The 21,321-nt window shown below is 40.4% G+C and overlaps 1 protein-coding gene across 2 annotated transcripts in view; it reads right to left on the reverse strand.

The window, feature by feature from the left end:
- Positions 1-21,321, reverse strand: part of LOC139594747 (glypican-5-like) — a 381,452-nt gene that overhangs the window by 227,860 nt on the left and 132,271 nt on the right. Inside the window, exons 5-6 of one of the 2 annotated variants that reach the window (XM_071437118.1) lie at positions 20,266-20,325; positions 18,730-18,855 (exon numbers count right to left, since the gene is read on the reverse strand). In XM_071437118.1, the coding sequence (XP_071293219.1) occupies positions 18,730-18,855; positions 20,266-20,325 (186 nt within the window). The remainder of the gene's footprint in view (positions 1-18,729; positions 18,856-20,265; positions 20,326-21,321) is intronic. The other variant, XM_071437119.1, reaches the window with a different exon arrangement.

Consider the following 21,321-nt stretch of genomic DNA (forward strand, 5'->3'; position numbering starts at 1 on the left):
TACCAACCTGCGCAATCCTGGCTCCAGACTGGGAAAAGCTTCTGAGAGATGCAACTCCATTGCCATAAACTGCAGGAAACTCAAAGTTGCTGCTGTTTGGAATAAATTTAACTTTCCCCAAAGCTCACAAGTGGAGTAAGCAGAGCTCCAGACAACAACTGTCAGACTGCAGGCACTCACAGGCACACTCTGAATTGTTCAGTTAATTACAGCAGACTCAAAACTTCCCTGGCAACTTTGTTCTGTCCTGTGTGCAGGCTAGGAGGGCTGAGAAAGTGAAGACTCATTATTCTCTTCAGCTATCATTCCAGAGGTATAATTTTCTCTAAAAAGCAGCCATGCTGCTTTTTTTCTGAGTTTCTCTCTTAATGAACAGAGGCAGGAAATTCAGAAAGTGCCATTATGAGATGACACAGAGTCAAAGCAGAATTCTGCAAAGATTCAGAACTCTGACTCCAAGGTTTATGAAGAATGAGTTGCAAAGCAAAAGTATTTGTTTATACAATTTTTTTTATCCAATTAGATACTGGAAAATAAGCTAAAATAAAAATGTAGAGTCAGTTTAATTTCTGAACCTCTTTATGCCTAATTAATAAAATTAAGCAGCCTATGGCATTAGTTTGTAGTGAAGTACAAATTTTTGAATACTTGGTAGACAGGAAACTAAAAGAACATCTGTCAAAACAAACAGCTACTACATAACAGCCATCATGTACTAAAACAATTCCATTTTCTGCTGGTATGAGATGGTGCAGCTCCACTGAGGCAGAAGCTGCAGCAGCTGAAGGGGCAGAGACTACAATGGGCAGTGCTCCCAAAAAACTCTACTTGAGGAACATTGGAGCAGCCTTCCCCAAAATCTGTGTGAGGTACCCCAGACCAAGCTTGAGTTGAAACCTCACTGCTACTTAACAGATCTTATTGCAAAAAAGGTTGATGGAAGTAAATGCTAATGACTTTTTTTTTTACAAACAGAAGATTTATAATGAGAAGGTGTCCAATAACCAATCTTTGTTTTTCCATGGCATTGTTGATAAATTATGTTCAGTGTGTGATCACTTAAACACTTTAACAATCTAAAAAGGTTCACCTAAAATATTTAAATAAAGCTTTTTCTCACTCTTCTTCCAAGCAGTGACCTGAACCACTTGACATGTTCTATGAATGGACAGCTGCCAGCATCCAGCACTGCTGACACACACACTGCTGCTTTGGGAACACTCAGACTTCACAGCTATTAACCCTGCCACACAGAACAGCTCAGAAAAGCATTAGTAATACAATGTGAGCATCTTGGTTAATTAAAAAGCTCTGGTTTACATATAGAATTTTCTGCAAATACTTAGAAACCACAGACACACAAGTTGTCATACAAACTGAATGCAGTTTTAAGTTGGATCAAGTTATATTACCTAACACAGACCCTTATATAGAGAACTTCTATTAACTCTGTAAATAATTCTCATCAGCCTGTGAAGATGCAACTCAAAAACCCCCTTCCTATTAAAAAGGAACTTCATTATTATCCAAGTCTGCTTGCAATCAGCCGTTCTTTGCAGGCAATAAGGTTGTTTAGGTCCTTTGCCAAATCTCAGTGTGTGGTCATTCTATAAAATTGACTAAATCAATGCACTCAGAATTCTCCAGACATTAATTTTCCAAAGAACTTGCCTGATTCAGATGTATTTAATATATATGTAGAAAAATGCACATTACATCCGTTTCTGTTTTTTTACTTTTTACATCTATTCAACTTAATTCAGTTCCCATTTCACTTTTAGGTATGTCAGCATCAGCTGTGCTCAGGGCTAATTCCAGCATGACTTTATGAAAGGCTGTAAAACATTAAACTCACTGCTTCCATGGCTGTAACACCCAGCAACAGCTGCACTCCAAAGGTGTGAGGAGAGCTTTAATGCTCACCTTCCATTATCCACCACCAGCTTTGTCCTGGCCTGCAAGATGTGGCTGGGGTGTGTGTGTTCTATCCCCATCTGTCAGAGCTGGGGCAGTTCTCTGCTGTTCATGGGCAGTTTTTTCTTTACCTCTCCCCCAGCCACTCCTCCCTGCAGGAGATCTCTGCTGTCCATGGCCACTGAGTGTCCCTGCAGGGCTGATCCAATTCCAGCATCCCATGGGGAGATGCTGCATTGCCCAGGGCAGGAGCCAAGCATTCCTACCTGGATCCAATGTGAGCCTGGCACAGCCCAGCAGCCTTTGCCCAGTGCATTGCCAGAGGAGCAGCTTCTGCTGCCCTGCATGGCCAGAGGGAGCCCAGGCCCATCTCCAGCAGCCCTGGAGCTGCAGAGGAAAACTCCCCCCTTGTGCAGGATCCCTGCTCCAGCAGAGCCACAGCTGGCACTGCAGGAGGGCTGAGCCCCCATGGGATGGGGCTGTGCCACCCCCTGGCACACAGGGGACAGGGCATGGTCTGACTCTGTGACTGTTGGGTGTTTTGTACTATTGCTTTTGTATTTTTAATTTTCCTAGTAAAGAACTGTTATTCCCATTCCCACATCTTTACCTGATAGCCCCTTAATTTCAAAATTATAATAATTCAGAGGGAGGGGCTTTACATTTTCCATTTCAGGGCAGGCTCCTGCCTTCCCTAGCAGGCCCCTGTCTGCTCAAACCAAGACAATCTTACAGCTGCAGAATGCTCAGAATGCTCTTCACAGTGCAATGGCACTGGAGAAACCCAAATGCCTGCACACACCTTTGCCTGTTCCTGCACTCCATTTCTTGGCAAAGACAATTTCTCCCAGGCTGCCCCATGGGCAGCTCCAGCATCAGTTCCCAGAGTTTTTCAGCTTTCCAGCAGCTGCAGTTTTCCTCCTGTCATTCCTGGCTGGGCTGATCCATGGAAGTGACAGCACAGCCAACATCTGCCCCAGGGAAACAAATGGGATGCTGACAGGGAATGCTGCAAGGGAGGCCACTTAGGAGGGGCTGGCAAAGTTTTCCAAGTGTTCTGTCTATCAAGAAAGAACCAGGAATTAAAATTTCATAACCCAAGCCCTCTGGTGGCAGTGGAAGAGGATCTGATTTAGCAGCCCTCCACTTGTAGAGGAAGGGCCCCAGGAACACATATCCTTCCTCACTTTGTTTTCTACCTTTTTTCAATAATGCTACTACCTTCTTCATGGTTTTATGGCTTTGCTTTAAATTTCCTTTTGTTTTAAATTTCCTTTTGTGACCTGTGCAGGTGATCCCATGGCAGCTGACACATTCTGGGCCCAGGAGCAGGGAGCTGCTGGACATCACTTGTGATGTGGCTTCCACACCAAGCAGCACAACCCAGTGGGGCTGACAGAAGCTCAGCAGCATTTTCTCTGACCCTTGGGTCAGAGCCATGGAAAAACCCCACAGCAGTTCTGCATCCAGTCTGTTTCCAGCCCAGTCCATCTCACCATACATTCTGATGAAAACTCCCATGGGCAGTTACCCAAATATGCTTCAAAATTAAAAGTACTGAATGTTAGATGATACTCACTGCATTACCCAGTGAATAACACAGAGCTAAGCCAAGGAACAGACAAGGAATCAGCAGAGGGTTTTGTAGAAGACATTTAGTCTGTAGCACTTCACCTGGAATTTCAGAGCATGCTGTGGTATTTTGAAATCTAATGAAAAGGCTTTCTAGACAGAACTCATTGCTAATAAAGGAATAACAAAGAAACTCAAGAGAATACATTATTAGATGGATTTGCAAGAATTAAAATGGAAGGGATTAAAGCCCAGCTAACAGCCCAATACAGTTTCTAATTAAACCTGAATTCTGAACTGTAGGACTCTAATTATCAAATGTTAAAAATAAAATAAAATAAAAATTAAAAATTACTTGAGTAGTTCTTTATCTTCAGGATGAAAACTATGAGCCAGACCAGCCCTACAGAATCAACCACAAAGCATTTTTCCTGTGGTTTTGATCAGCAAAACCTACATTATTAGCTGAAATTAGTGCAGCAGGAAGTTTTAAACATTCACCTCCATCAGAGAACTCTGCATTTTTATATCCCCAACTCCTGTGCTGGTGCTGAGGCAGCACCAGCCAGGGGCTGCCAGGCAGGGACACCGGGGGCACCCCCAGCCCACTCTGAGCTCAGCAGGCACAGACATTGCTCCATGGACCCTTCCTGCCAGGAGTGCTCAGCTGCAAGGGCTGCAGGAGGAGCTGGCACCAACAGGAACACGGTGCTTTCTCTCAGGAATGCAGAGCTCTCAGAGTTTTCCCTTGCAATGCACCCTGGCCTGCTCCTGACAGATGTTTAAGGCAGGATGAGAGATAATTCCCTTCCCCAAATCAATCAGAGATTGTCAGGAGTCACACCAAACTGAAACAGAACTTACAAATCAGCCTTAGGAAGATCAGTCTTTGCAAGGACTTTTAGTGACAGAAGAACTCATTCCTCCAGGTAAGAGAGGCCCTGGCTGTTCCTGTAGTCACTCAGCCTTTCAGGAGGGCTGTGCTTCTGGAATGACCAGGCTGGGAAGCAAACACCCTATTTTGGGTGAGCATCAGGGCATTCTGTCCCCTCAGAAAGGTCTGGTCTTGTCCAGCTCTGCCTGCCTGACACCAAGGACAGCAGTTACACCTCTGCAGAGTCCCAGCAGCTGCCACCTGCTTTGCAATACGAACAGAATTCAACTTCTTAACCCCAACACATCAGTGACAGGAGATCACTGCCACTTCCCAGCAACATTCAGGTTATCAAACCCTGCCTGCAGGCTCCCCAAGTCCTGGCTGCCAGCTCTGAGCTCAGGGCTGTGAAAAATCCATGTATTTTATGATTGGCTTTTCGCAGATACTAAAAGGAATATTAGATGTGTTGTGTTAGAAAGTAATGCTGTATTAATTCTCTTAAGTACTGTGTTAAATATAGTTTTAGGTTATAAAAATTGTTGAAATGATGCTATGTAGGATACTTTTCTTTAAAGAAAGGACTCGCAGAGAGATAGCAGCCACAGGACACCTGAATCTTTCAGACAAAGAGAATTTATTTCTCTCTTATCAGAAGAAACAAACTTCTTCCTGCCTCAAAGGCGCTGTTAGGATTAGAAGGAAGAAGTTGACACTGCTCAGACAGAATCCTGTGTTGGAATGGAATTTATGCATCATGGATGAGGTGTATGAATATGCAACAGGCTGTTGCTTTTAAGGGTTAATCCTCTATTAACATGGGTCCTTTTTGGGGCTCATGCTGCCCAGAAAAGGTACCAGGACATCTGTAACTCTTTTGTCTCTATTGTCTCATATTGTCCTAACTCATATTGTCCTAATTCAAATTGTCCAAATTATTATTACTCTAATTGTATTACTATTTTTAGAACCATTTTATTACTATTAAACTTTTAAAATTTTGCAAACAAGTGATTGGTGTTTTTAACAGGGCTGTCAGAGCAGCACAGCTCTGCCACCTGTGCTGTGCTTTCTGCAGGTGTGGGGCAGCTCCAGCTCTGTTTTGCACATTTGAGCCACGTTCCCAAGAACATTGCAGAGGTGCAAGGCACCTGAACAAACTCTGGGAGGGATTGCTGGAGCTGGCTCCTCACACCCAAACCATGGAGATGTTCTGACATCAGAACATCAGACATCAGCAGAGTCACACTTCAGCACAGCCCAGGATCTGCTCTTTGCCATGATCTCTGCTCTTAATTTGCCACAGAAACCTCTGAATTACAACTTTCTTTTTATTGTCTTTTCCCTGTAGTGAAGTTCTCCTTAAAGAGCAAGGTTTGTACCACCCACATGAGACAGAGCAGAAATTTTCCAGAGTAGAAATCCATTTTTATTTAAGTGAAATGTACATCTTTGAGTTAAGTCTGTAGTTTGAAAACATAGCTGTTTAGTCTGACTGCCTGTTCTTGTAAAAAGCCTAAACTCAAAAAAAAGCTGTGCTTCAGCTGAAAGACAAAGATAAGGCAAGAGAAACAAAGACACAGAGAGACTGCTGGAAGAACAAGTTACCTGACCTAAAAATTCTTTCTGTTAAAGAAGAATTAGCAACAAATGTCATGCAAAAGTTATAAAAATAAATATGCATGAACCTCTTGTGAAATTGCATACATATGTATTTAAAAAGAAAATAAAAAAAAAAAAATCTAAAGTTCCCAAAAGTGCACGTCTTCTAAAAAAAGTAATCTCCACATGCATCCAACACTGTAATAAACACACCAGCTTTACAACTTTCAGAAAATTGTAGGGTTTTGTTTGTCTCCACAAAACACACTCAAATATCTTGGGTGAGCTGTCTGACACCACCCAGCAAAGACCTCAGTCCTCTCTCCTTCCAGTCCAGCTGCAAATAAACTCCCCCAGCCCCAACCTGCAATAAAAGCAGACAAGGTGTCAGAATATCCCCACGTGGAGCCAGCCATGCCAGGGAAACAGATGGGCTTGAATTTAGCTAAACTTCTGTAAAACTATCCCTGCCAGGGTAACCCTACACAGAAATCTCCATTCTTCTCAGTTTAGTTCTAGCTCACCTTACCTTCTGATGAAAACTCTCACAGGCAGCTACCCAAAAGTGCTTTAAAATTAAAAGTATTGGATGTTAGATGATACTCACTTTTCTGCTGCATTACCAGAGAATAACACAGAGCTAAGCCAAGGCAACAGACAAGGCATCAGCAGAGGGTTTTGTAGAAGACATTTAGTCTGTAGCACTTCACCTGGAATTTTAGAGCATGCTGTTGTATTTTGAAATCATTGAAAAGCCTTTTCTAGGTTCCCAGGGAGAGCAGCCACCCAAGCCTTCCCACAGAGCACTCTGTCCCAAGGGATCTAAGCACAAGAATGAATCAATTATCATGGATCAAATCTGTCTCTGGTTTAAAATGGCACAGTTCTATTCAAAATTAAACAGCTTAAAGGATTCCAGGTATTGCAAATACACCTAAAGAGAAGCTGGCATTGGAGCACCAGTAGATTCCAGTTGTTCCTTGTTTTATTACTTTTGACTCTGTAAAGGTTTTGGTGGCATTTCTTCTCCTGCACACATTGGAAGGAGGTTGAAGAGATGTGCAAAATCCTGCAGTAACCGTGGCAGTGTGCTACATCCCACTAACTGTGCTTGCCTCTGCAAAACCAGAAAATAAAACTGCACTTGCTTTTGCTTTGGCCCCAGGTGCTTTTGCAGCAGTTTATCCCTTTTTGTCTTGCTTTAGCCAAAGCATTTTCCAATTAGCTGATGAAGACTCCCTATGAATCCACCACAGACATTTAAGATACTGGAAGGTCTGCTGGTTCTCCTCAGTGAAACTCAACCTCCTGATGTGCACTCAAAATCCCATACATGCACTGAATTTCCTCAGTGCTTCAAGGATAATATTTTAAATGCATTTCCTTAGAATAACCCTGCTGATCCTGAGTCTCAAAACTCAAGTCTATTTCTATATTCCTGAAGCAGACCAGGTGAAATTCTGATTTTAGACAAAAAGCTTGCCAAGGTCAGAGGTTAACACTGAACATTGTATTTTTCAAGTTATCTTACAGTGTTTGTCCCAAGCAGTTTAGTACAAGGAATTTGAAAGGACTCCCACATCTGGGCAAGGAACACATAACTTGCTTTAAATTTCTGTATGTGGAAATAGTGCACTTATTAAAAACAGAAATGATGATTTGCCTTTTTTACATTAAGTTTCCACAAACATATTGTTCAAATCATGCCCCAAATTCTTCAGTGGAAGTAAACTGCCAAGTGCTGGGTATGAACAGAAATAATAACTGAGTATTTATAGATAAACATCATCTTTAAATAAATGTGTTTATAAATAACTTAATTATTATCTGAAAAATGACCCTGGGAAAATGATGAGGTCACAATCCAGACCACTGCTACATTATATTATTATATTATTCACTGTAAAACTAATTTGTCCAAGGGTGAATCCATGAGCTGAAAGGCAAAGTTAACTCCTTGGTTCAGTCAAGAGTTTTAACAATTCACTCTAAACTATTCAGTGTTTATTTAAAATATGCTTTGAAATGGCATTATTGCAGTAAGTAAAAAATCACAGGTGAGTCAGAGATGGGCCTTGATCACCAACTCTGTCTCTTCAGGTCATGAAGTTCATCAGAGCCTCCTAAACTATCTGCAATGTTGGACCAATTTCCCTTAAAAAAGATTTCTGCTTTTTCACATTTATCAAACATGCACTTCAATGTTTAATTGTATTTATTCTAATTAAAGGACAACATTCATGTCAGAAGAGTTTACAAAACAATAAACTCTTCTACTTGACAACATTCTGCTCAAAGAATGAAGTAAATTTACCAACAGTCTTGAGAATTTTTTCATAGGAAAGCTCATGTGGTGCCTCCTTTTGGCCTAGAAAATAAGATAGTTGGGGGGTTTTGTTGGTTTTAAAAGCCAGCTTTGAAAAGTTTTCATCCTGCTCAAATTTGCTTTTCCAGCAGCAGCTTTCAAGAGCATTTCAGATGTTTCTCCAGTGAGTGCTGCCAATAAAGACACTGAGATGTTTGCAGACCCCAGTTCTCCCCTCTCATCAAATCAAAGCCCAGGTGAGCAGGGCTGCCAGGAACACCTCTACAAACAGAATTATTTCTACACCAAGTAAAGCAAAGACTCAAAGAAACACAAATCCAGGTCAAGAAGGAAATAAAAGACAAATACATAAACAGAGAACTGCAGCAGAGAACTGAGAAAGATGTAACATTCCTTACTTAAGCATTGTAAGAAATTAATTTAAATCTACCACATGGAAAAATGGTGCTGGTAATTTCAGATATTTGTATTTTTTTTATTCTGAATAACACAGAGATGAGCCAGACAGTTCCTAAATTGTGAAATATTTGCAGCAATCACTTTGACAGGTTGGGTGCCATTTCTGTTTGTTAACTGATCAATGGAAAGAGCTGCTGGGTTATTAATAGATCTTATTGGGCCAAGATCTCTGGTTCCACTGTGAGTGAGAAAACACTTTGAAAATATGATCACAGCACTCAACTGAGCTGGCAAGAGGCTGTCTGGACAGAGCAGGATGTTGGATTAAGCCCTTTTCTGAGCCAGGGATGGAGCAACTGAGAGGTGTTTTAAACACTTTCATTCCATTTTCAGTCTCATGTGAAGGGTGAGACAATACAGATGTTGTAATTCACACCATCACAATCAAAAACCAATCATTTCCTTATTACAATACATTATAAACACTTCTTGGCCTATCAACTTTTGCCACACCACGCTATAAATACCTTAAAGCCAATCATCTAAAATTACCCCTGTATTTGTATATAAATGTCTGTATGTAAACTTTTGTTTATGCATTTGTATGTAAATGTATGTCTGTAAACTTTTGTTTATGTATTTCTATGTAACTGTCTGTATGTAAACTTTTGTTTATGTATTTGTATGTAAATGTCTGTATGTAAACTTTTGTTTATGTATTTGTATGTAAATGTCTGTATGTAAACTTTTGTTTATGTATTTGTATGTAAATGTAGGTATGTAAGCTTTTGTTTATGTATTTGTATGTAAATGTATGTCTGTAAACTTTTGTTTATGTATTTGTAAGTAAATGTATGCATATAAATGTATTTGTATGCAAACTTTCTATCAAACTTTAAGAATTCTTTACAAATTCATTTCTCACACAGGGAAGGTTCAGGTTTGACTCATCAGCTGAGCAAGGCAAAACTCCACCAAAGCTCTTATTTTCTTTATTCCCATCAATCCACTGGGCTGTTTCTGTGGCTGTGTGTAAACTACCAACTCCCAGCACAGAAAAGCTCATTTTATAAAACATTATTGGGGAGGTCAGTGAAAGTGCACGCCAGGCAGGGACAGAGCCAGCCAGAGGGGTTTGTATCAATAATATGGAGAGGCTGTGGGATAAACAATGAATAAATTAAACCACTTTTAAATGACACTTAACGTTTGTCAAGCTTTGTGTCTGCTCAGCAAATGGAGGCCAATCTGCCTCTAAGCACAGGCAGGGCTCTGAGGCCTCCTGGAGCCAGTGAACACCCTGAGGTAACCCTGTGCCACTGGCAGGTCACTTGGGTGGGGTTTGTTCTGCCACAAATATCAGCATTTCAGGAGTTTACCTGGTCTGTGGTGGAAAACACAAAAGCTTTCACACAGGAGAACAAGGTCAGCCCACCCCACTTCCTCCCTTACCACAGGTGAGATTTAAAGCCCAGCCAGCCCCAAGTGCAGAGCTCCACACTGAGCACCCTTCACTGGGGTGGTGTCACATTCACATTCTCTGACAAAATCCCTTCACCCAGGATTTTCTCCTGGGAAGCTGAGAAGCCTCAGAGAAAAGGAAAACAATTCTGATCTCAGTTGCTTCTCCTGTGTTGTGCTCCTGTGGAATGTGTTTGGAGATTGGTTACCCACAGGTGATTGTTCCATTGGATTCTGCTGGGAGTTGTTTTCACTCTTTGGCCAATCAGGGCCAAGCTGTGTTGGGGCTCTGGAAAGAGTCAGGAGTTTTTCATTATTATCTTTTTAGCATTCTGTAAGTATCCTTTCTGTATTCTTTAGTGTAGTATAGTATTCTTTAATATAATATAGTATTATAAAATAATAAATGAGCCTTCTGAGCACATGGAGTCAGATTCATTATTCCTGCCTTCGTCTGGGGAACCCCACAAATACAACAGGGTGGGAAATGGTTTCTGTAATCCCTCATTTTATCCCTCACAGCCAGAGCAGCTCCAGCAGCACAGAGGGACAATCTCCCCACAGCACAACAGCTTTGCTGGCAACCTGGGACACTCTTCAGCCCTCCAAGCCACAATCCAGGTTATTTTTTTCCCCATTTCAATGAATCAACATGTTTCCAGTGAAAACCAGCTAAAAAAAAATAAAAATGCCTCTCATGATTCCAGCTCCAACTCTGGAATCGACTCCACCTTGCCACAGAAATTTCTCTAAGAAGTTGTCTGCAGCTGCATGTGTTAAATCTCACACACATCACACTACATCAAAGATATTTTGCCAGCAAGGAATACAAACCAGCAAACAGGAGATTATTTTGTGTCTTTTGGCACTTAAGGCTTGGAGAGCAGCAGAAACAGATTGCTCCCCCACCCTTTGGATACAAAATAGCTGCAAGACAAATAAAACCAACCCCAAGGCCTAATTTAACTTCATGACACTTTACAGCAAGATCATTCTGCTAGCACAGTAAAACTTGCATCAAACTGCAAGGTGTGTGTAAATATATATACACATATATACATACATACATATATATGTGTGTGTACATATATAGATATATGTATATCTCCATATATATCTATATCCCAGTTCAGTTAACACCAATACTCTCATCCAGTTGCCATCTCCACTCATCTCTACTTCTCTGTCTCAAAAAACATCTGTCAGGAAAGCAAGAACTGTTACAGAGAAGCTTGCAACACCATGTATATATATATATATATATCTGTATGCATATATAATATATCTGTATGCATATATATCTATATATCTATATATCTGTATGCATATATGTGTATGTAGATATAGATATGTATTTCAACACATATCTAAATTATTTCACACAGAGAGATAAGAGATATTCCACTGAACAAGACACTGAGGTGGGAGGAAGGTTGGAGAACTATGCAGATAATTTTGTTTACATTTCCACTAAAAGATTTGCATTTAAGCAACAGGTTTTATTTCAGCAATACCTTCCTCACGTAATTCCCTTCTGTTTGAAAAATGTAAAATTTATTATTTGATATGCTGTGTTACAACACTGATGGATTCCTGCTTCAAAGTCCACAGAATTTAATGGAATTTTTTTTCCATTGACCTGCTACAAATGCTGTTTCATCACTGCTGGGACACAGGACAAGGAAAGGAGAATGAGAAAATCCACTTCCAATTCACTTTACTTTTTAAAAATACACTGCTACTTTTAAGTCTCCAATTTCAACTTGAAATAGAATCAAAAATTCAATGTCCTGAAAAATACCAAAATCCAAACATCATATGGGAATCCTTTTTATCCAACAGACAAGGGCACACAGTTCCAACCCTGCCCTATAGTTTTAGGAGAAAGGATTAGGTGTATCAGTATTAAAAACACTTTCACTGATATCTCATTTAACTGAGATTCTGCAGAATACATTCCCAGCCCAATATCTCCAGGCCTTGATAGGATTTATCCTTCTTGTTTGTATTGCTGTATTGCATACCCATTGCAATTGAAAGAAAATGAATTTTGCTTCCCTGCAGGAAGAATCATTGGCTAAGACAGACTGAAGGATCAGATAAGAGTTGCACTTTCTATCTTTTCAACAGGGCTTTGAGTGTGACCTTTCCTAAGAGGAACAGGTACAAAGTCACTCTGCTGGACTCTGCACAATAAAATAAACTTTATCTTGGAGATATCCCACAGACTTTAACCATATCTAGATTGTGCATGTTACAAGAGCTTAAATGATTGGAGCACTACTGTTTTAATATGTAGTATTTTAATTGGAAAGTTTCAGTTTTTTGACTAAATAAGGGCTGCTCTTTCCTTCTGAAAAATAAAAAAAAAGCATACAAAAGAAAGAGTACCTGCCCATTATTTTATGCAGTAAAAAATATTCCAAACTTTCCTTTCTTACTATGATAGTATCAAATTAGTCCCTGTTACACTGCATCTGCAAAATACTGTCCCACTGGAGCAAGCTGGTGATTGAATGACAAGATTTATTCTTTCATGAATTCTGCTCAAAGGAACAGACACTGAGTAGGTACCAAATCTGAAGAAGTGCTGAAATCAAGAATTAATTATTTGTGTTCAAGTCTCTTAACTGGAAAGAAAATGTTGAGTGCTGCAGTGTCAAAAAAATGCCTTTGCAAGTCAAATGTCCATTTGCATTTACAGAAATGCTTTTCAACTACTGACCCAACCCCTCCATTCCAATTGCCTGGATGTATCACAGTAACTAAAGTATGAACTAAAAAGGAGAAAGTCAGTCACTGCAAGGAAGATGAGAGTGGGATTTCACAGCAGGAGGATTCACACAGTCAGGTCATTCCTAACCAGCAGTGGGGTCTCCATGAGTCATCCAGAGAACTTCACTACATCTCAGTCATTTGTAACTATAGCATGCACAGAACACAACCTAAAATGCAATTTGAAAATAAAAAGTGGGATAAAATCCACCTTTAGAGAGAAGCACCAAAGTATTGGAAGTTAATTGTGTGCTGCTCCCCTAGGCTGAACCGCAGGAGGTTGGGTGAAGCTGCCAGCAGAGTTCCACAGTGACCAGAGCCAGCCTGAGCTCCAGGACTGTGGGGTTGGGAGGTCCCCAGGACAAGGGGAGAGATGAGAATTTGACTCCAAATTCTCAGAAAGCTGATTCATTATTTTATGATATTATATTAAAAGAAATGCTATACTAAAACTATACTAAAGAAAGAGGAAGGATACATCAGGAGGCTTAACAAGAATGAATAATAAAAACCTGTGACAGACCAGTTCAACACAGCTGTGATTGGTCATTAATTAAAAACAATTCACATGTTTGGATAAACAATCTCCAGACCACATTCAAGAGGAGCAAAACATGGAGAAGCTGAGGCTTCTCATCTTGCCAGGAGAAGAAATCTTGGTGAAGGGATTTTTCAGAAAATATCACAGTGACTCAGGATCTGCTGCCAACCAGGATCTGTCACCCAAACTCCTCAGCACTCCAGGCCAGGAGGACACAAATCATTCCATCAAACCTCCCCAAGGGCCTGGGCTGAGCTCCTCATGCTTTCCATCAGGCTTCCTGGGCTCTTTTCTGTGGTACCACAGCTGCTCCTGGCTCTCCCTGTACCTTCATGCCTCCCTCCTGACTCACCTTCACTTCCCATCTGGAGCTGGGGCTGGAGAATTCAACACATTGCTCCTTCTGGGGTTACATTTTCTCCCAATAGGTGGCACATAATTACATTTAATGAAATGCCTACTCTGAGATCAATCTGTGGATAGTTTCCAGGACTGGAATCCTTAAAATTGTCTTTCCTTGATAACTGCATTTTAAAAAAACACAAAAGAAACGAGCTCCACATCCTCACCAACAAAAACCAAAGTTCTTAAGCATAGAGATTTATCAGTTTATCTTACAAAGATGAAATCCAGCCAAATGGTCTGACACAAGTATCTGTGGGTTAGATACCATGTACAAACATCACTGACTTTCTGTCACTTTTCTTCACACCTTTTTTCCAACATGGGTCATGGTGAGGACCTGCCTTGACCTTTTTGAAATTTGTGTTGAGGAAGAAAGGAACAAAAACCAACAGAACATCCCAAGTCCTGGAAAACACCCTAAAACCTGAAAAATGCTGCAAAAAGAGAGATTGCATTTTGCAGTGTACAGTCACAAGGAGATCACCAGAAATTGTTTACACTGATGGCATGAGAACAACAGAAGTTAGACATGCTTTAAGTGAGCTGAGGCTAAATGACTGTCTGTGTTTTCCATATCCAGATGGCTGCTTGCTAGAGCCTAAGGAAATGAGAAAGGGGACAATGAAAGTGCTAAACTCATAAAAACTGAGAGTCTCTAAAGGAACACATTTTGAGAAAAAGTCACTGTGATTTGCCACTTCCTTCCTCAGCCAGCTCTCACAGGCCCTGAGAGCCTAACAACCCATGACAAGATCTGTTCAAGCTCATGGACAGGTGTCCCATAATCCCCCCTCTCAGTGCAAAATCCCAAAAAAAACAAGTTAAGGAACGAAGGAGAGAAGGAAGGAAAAGAAGTGGGGGTCCCCACTAGCTGTTACAAAACATCCTTCTTTTCTGTTCCAGGCAACCTGGTTTAAGAACCATTTACATGTCCAAGTTTGCTGGAAAAGGGACTCCAAGTGCAAAAACAGTTGCTGTAAAATATCTCTTCCCCTGTTCCCCACCCAATCAGGGTAGTACACATCAAACCTGCACTCTGCAGGGACAGGAGTGTGAATTTATGCCCTTGAGCTCCTTAAGTGCTACAAAACCACAGCCAATATGGAGAAAGGAGAATGAACACTTCACCATGTCTCAAATATTTCTGCAATACCAACCTGAAGTGTGCCACATTCAGAGCAACCCATTGTAGCTAAAATCCACCCATGCACACCTGAGGAGACTCCTGTGCAATGGGAAGCTGGGTCTGATCAGCAGAGCATTTCTACTTCTACCATCAACAATGACATTTCAGATCAAGCTAACTGGCATTAAGAAAAAGACCACTTCATTTAGAAACTCAGAAAATTTCTTCTAGAAATGGAGAAGCAACAAACACAGAACTGCCCAGAGTGATTTTCAGAATGGTTTTTCTTTCTTCACTCCAAATAAATCAAAGTTTGATCTTCTGATCCAACAATTCTGTGGAGGATCCAAGTTAGAAATGGCTACAGCCCAACAATCATTAAGCTGAGACCATTCATTAGTGCATGGATGATTTCTTACATGAAGTCTTGCTTCAGGAACAAGATGTTCAAAAGAGCAATTAAGAGAAAGAAAGCACTCCCAGTGCAAGTATTTCTAATTTTGTCCTGAACTGACACTGGAGGATTCCTAGCAAAGCCATCTCTTCCTGTTCTCTGAAGAGCAGGCCAGAGGCAGAGTCTCAAACCAGTGGGAATCTCTTTTTATGGTGTATTTAACTGGCAGCTCAAAGATCTTTTTTCTGCTAACACAATGATTTAAACACGACAAAACCCAAAGAACTAAAATCCAGAAGAGAAACAAAATCCAAAGAACTGAACTAAAATTAAAAGGCACAACTCTAATCCTGTTTATCAGACCTCAAGTGCCCTCTCTACCAACTGAATGAATTATTACTCATTTCTGAGTAATGATTTCATATTGTTTCAGGCTGCATTTGTGTGTCAAATTGTTTTTAAAGCTCGAGTTTGTTTTTCCTGAAGAGCTGGCATGGCAGCTAGCACAGAGCATAAATAATAACTAAATAAATAAAGCTCAGCCCTCAGTGTGAAAGGCAAGGAGGGTGGAGGAGACACAAGTGCAGCAGTGCCAGCCCAGAGCCCAGTGACCCCAGACTGGAGCTCAGCAGACCCATGGGTGATCCATCTGCTGACCCACAGGCAGTAAAAAGGCTCTGGGGGGAGTTCAGAGCTCTTTACTGCTGCTGATATTTAATGCCCTGGCAGGGGAGGGAGAGCAGAGGGGAATTCACCTTCAGGCATCAGCAGGACAGGTCCATGTGCCACGTGGGGAGGGCTGTGCCAAGCCCAGCTGTGCCAAGGCCAGCCTATAAAAGAGGTGATGAAAGGAGCAGAAGGTGCCAGCAGATCTCAGGGTGCTGCTGTGTGCCACTGCAGGCTGCCCAGAAAGTCCCCCCCTCTTAAGGCAACCAATACTGGGAGAGAATATATTTATATATATATATATATGATAATTTATATATTATCATATATAAATATAATTATATTTTATTATAATTATAATAATATTTATATATGATAATATATAAATATATTCTATTTATATATTATAATTATATAAATTATAATTATTATCATTATATTCTAATTATATATATTATACTATAAATATTATATTAAAATTCTATACATCTATATAGAACTTAAAATAAATTTTAAAAATTTAAATGTATTTTTTAAATTTTAATATAAAAATTATATTATATAGAAATTATATAAAAATTCTATATTGCATTATAAAAACATATTCTTTTATATAAATGATAATATTTAGCTAGCTATCTATAGCTGTCTGATTAAACACATGAATTTAACCTTTTAGCTTTCCATTTTGCCCATTTAATATGTTAACTACAGACACATATACAGGCTTGGTGGTGGGGTTGGGTTTTTTTCTGCTGTCATCTTTGGGGATAGGCTGTTTAGATTTTCTTTTTCCTTTATTTTTCCTCTGTAATTCAACATATGAGGGATCTTGTTAGTCTTTTCCCTGCTTCCCATTCCTTTCAAACTTGAATTTGTTTCATGTGTCTCCAGCTCTGGGAAAATTGCAGATTGGCAAAGTAACAACAGCTTTCCCCCTCATGCCTTTCTAAAACATGTGTATCAGCAATTTGAGTGGTTTGGGCTTTTTTAAAACAAAGTAAGATAAAAATTAAAAGTAACTTTTTTTTTTTCTCCCCCAGGAAACTGATACAGAAAATATTTGGGTTTGTTTGGCTTTTCTTGGTTTTTTTTTTGGCCAGAAATCTGTTTGTTCTGAAAGTTATCTGTGCATCCAGCAACATGCCACAAGCAAAAGAGATTCTGATATGGAAACATTGATTAGAAATACTGATATTCTTCCTGTTTCCTCTCCATTACTTTTACAGTAAAAACTTCAACTTGTACTGCAATCACTACACATCAATATTTGGAAGATTGCTTTGTTGCCATAATATTAAAACATATGCCCTACAATTAATTTTAATACATTGAAATATTATTTTTGGATGTGTTAGACATGCATTTATCTCCAAAGAGCTCAGATGAAATTAAGCTGAAGTTATTCACACATGAGAAAACTCAACAGAGCTGTGTGGGAGTCAGAACCCCATGAACGGGACAGACAGTGAGTGTCACATCTTTGCTCCATATTGGAATTGTTCAGTAAAAACAACAAACCAACCTGTGACCATGAAAACTGTTTTAAAGCAAGAAAACAACTCTAGAACTTTATCTTTTGTAATTGCTACTGACCACAAAATCCACTTCAAAAAGAAACACCAATGAAAGCCAACACAATCCCATGGAACTTCTCTGTTTTGAGAAAAAGAAATTTTTGGAGAACATTCACTGGCACACTTCCAAGCAGCTCTCACTGCAAAAACTGATGTATACTTTGACAGTGATAGTAAAGACAGAATTTTGTTCTAAACATCTCTTTCCTCCTCAGGGTGATGTAGCCTCATGTTATACAGAATAAAAGAAATGACAGCAACAAGTTTAGCTCGTGGAAATGCAAGTGTATATTCCAGTTTAGGGTCTGAAGGTGATGGGGAATACACTGATAAAATACAGAGGGGAAAAAATTAGCTGGGAAACTGGAAAGGCCTCTTCACCCTGCAGAGCACCTACAGCAACAGTGCCTTAGAATGCTGCTGAACCATCAGGAGGATGTGAAGAGACCTTTTTTCACCATTTGTCCTGGTTTTGCATGGGAGGAGTTCAGGGAAGTTGTGGAGGGAGGAGAAGTGTTCTGAAGGGTTTGTTTTGATTCTTACTACTTTTTTTTTAATTTTAGTTGCTGTTTCTCACCATCACAGCAGAAGATGCAGGACAAGAAGAAAGAGAAGAAGAACAGGACACACCCAGATTCCTCCATCTTGCCTCTTGAACCCCCATTCTAAAACCCCAAAATTCTACTTTTTCACCCTGTGACAAATTAACTATCATTCTACTCAAACTCTTGTGACTTGTAAATCTTCACACAAAGTTGATATTTTTTTCCATGGACTAAAATTGAAGGCACAGGTGGTTTTGACTCTGTGCTGAGGTCTCTGAGCCCCTTGCCAGGGTCTTGAATCACCCAGAGCAGTCAGAAGAATGTCCTGGGTCCCAACATTTCCTGTTAACAACATTTCCTTTATACCCTTTTAAAGTTTTGAGCCTGCTTTGCCTTTCCCCTAATCCTGTCTCCAGCAGGAAGTGATTGGCCAGCACTGAAGCCACCACAGTCACTGGTGCATTGGCTGGCAAATCTAAAAATTGGTGAAATCTCTAATTGCTGAACCAAAACCACTACACCATGCCAGCAAATTTTTACTTAGAACTTTACCTTTCCACAACATCCTCTCCATTCCAGCAGGTTGAGCTGTCTCTCATCACCAGGTCTCCATCACAAAGCCTTTCTGCTATGGAGGCATAAAAGGTTCTGGACCTCTTCATGTAACTGATGAACTCTCTGCAAGGCAGGAAGAGCACATTTAACAACACAACAGCACACTCAGCACTCAGCTAAACCCCTGTCAGCCCAACCCTCAATCACATCAAGGCTTTGGAAAATAAGTAATCTGAATTAATTTCTACTTCTAGTGTGTTTTTGCTCCTTATAGATCATCCAGTTTTACTTAGTCTGGTGTCAATACAGATAATTACTCACCTAAAGGGTGCTTTTAACACATGGTGGTAATGTGTCTCTCACTAAATCTGACAAAAGGCTTCACCTACTCTTTATAAACAGATTAAAAAACACTGAGAAAACATCATCATAAAAGGCATGGCCAGTACAGACAGTGTATTTCTGATGACTGTCTATGGAAAAATGCCTTGAGGGCCAACTGCTGCCTCTTTTATAATCTGATTATACCTGTAACATATACCTGGCTGAGGTAGCCATAAAAACAAACCAAAATAACAAGTGCTAATTCAGCACCATGAGGAATTACCTGCTGCTCTGCTTTAGAAGGCCCTGTTTGGTGTGGTGCAAGGTTCAGGACCCAGACTGAGCTGGAGCCATCCCTGAGCTCTGTGCCTGTCTCAGAGCTCCCCTGGGGAGCCCAAAGGCCTCCTCCTCCTGCTTTGCAGTGTTTGAGGCACTGGAGAGGAGCCTGGGGCACAGCACAAAGCAGGCAGGGTTCAAACACATCCAGGACCACTGGGAAAGCTCTGTCCCTGCCATCTCTCCCCACAGCTATCTTTATACCTTCTTTATACCATCTCAAAAGTGTTTAACCATCCCATTCACCTTCTGTGATGAAATCCTGCTCTAGATAAATCAGTCATCTCATGCTCCTAAGAAACTAACTTAGCCTAATAGAGCAGGAAAGCTGGGATTTAAAGCAAAGAAAAAGCAGGAATTTAGGGGCTTACAAAGAGGTAATCAGCATTTCTACCTCTTGAGTACCAACTTACAAATATGAGCTCTGAGTATTCCTAGAGTAAAGCCAGGCCCAGCCAGAACAACCCAAGAGGATCAGTTCCAAAAGGAAGCACAGATGCCAAGGATTTTACAGGTTCTAAATCAGAGTCTTCTTTGAAAGAGGAAACCAGCACCCTTTTAGGAGCCTAAAGCTTGCCCTACTCAGCTCACCCCTAGAGGTTTAAACTCCTTTGCCTCCTCAGCAGAATGGGGCTCTGACATTTCAAAGCAGTGCCTTAGCAAATGCAGAATTCTCTGTTTCGACTCCCAGTCTTACTGAGTGAAAATATTTACTTTTCATCATTATAAAACTGAACACACTAGGGGAGAAAATGTAGAGTTTCCCAGTGCCCCACAATGTGAAAAATCAAAAGTGTCCCAGCTCCCAGATTACAGCTGGAGGTGAGCTAGGTGTAGAGACAACAAAGGATGTCACCTTGTTTTCATTCTTACCGAGAGATTTTTTTCAAACTTCTTGATTTGTCATTCTTTGAAGCTTTCAGAGGCAGAGAACTGGAATAGGCCAGGGAGAATAAGCATCAATCAGGAGAGGTTGGGGAGTAGGGGAGAAGCAGGAATTCAGGCAAATGAGGAAAAGAAATGAAAAACAAAAGAGAAAAGCAAAAATTATTTGAAGGAAAGGTCATCAAGCACATGCATAGGACAATATAAGAAAATAAATAAGGAGGAAAATTATCATGAGACTTTTGCCAAGTATACATGCAATCAAAAATGTCAATTCAATACTGGAAAAAAAGTACAACTGAGACTATTTGTCACAATCATTTTCAAGTAAGAGCAGAATTACAAATGCAGAGCACGCAGCAGAAAGCTGAAAATAAATTCAGTGGTACTTAAATTAAGTGTAACTGATACCAAATGGAAGGGCTGTAAATACATGAGGCTGTGCAAGAAAACAATGGCAAACAGTTTAGGATGGGAACCACGGGAAGGGGGATACAAACCAGTAGCATTCATGTTCTGGTACACAGAGCAATTTACTGCCTGTTAATAAATAATATAAATACAGGTATTTTTTGCTGTTCTGGGATTGCACCACTGAAAAAAACACCCAACTCTGCAAAACTGGAGACACAGACTTTCAGGCTACAGTGGAGGAAGAACTGTGGCAATAACCCTGGAGACTATTTCATGTTCTTACTGGAGAGAGCAGCCTGAGGACGCGCAGAGGAGGCAGCTCTGCCCCCACAGCTCTGGCACTGATGGCAGGAGTGGCCACAGGACAGGAGGGACCTGCCCTGGCCATCAGGTGAGTGGCACCTGCCTGCAGGAATTCCAACACAGCCCCTCAAAAAACCAAATGAAAATTTGTAACAGGGAAAATCTGAATCAACTGAAACTGCAGCCCTGGCCAGTGGATCATGTGCATCTGACATTAATAATCTGGTTTGTACTAGCACTTGATTACTCAAATGTTAATAAAATCATGTGATGTCTGACCCAACAGATAGTTTATTTTAAATGAAATAGATATTATTGACTCTAAAC

Source organism: Agelaius tricolor, unplaced genomic scaffold (assembly GCF_023055355.1).
Source record: "Agelaius tricolor isolate 1412-34295 unplaced genomic scaffold, bAgeTri1.0.p SCAF_12, whole genome shotgun sequence".
NCBI classification, from domain to species: Eukaryota; Metazoa; Chordata; class Aves; order Passeriformes; family Icteridae; genus Agelaius; species Agelaius tricolor.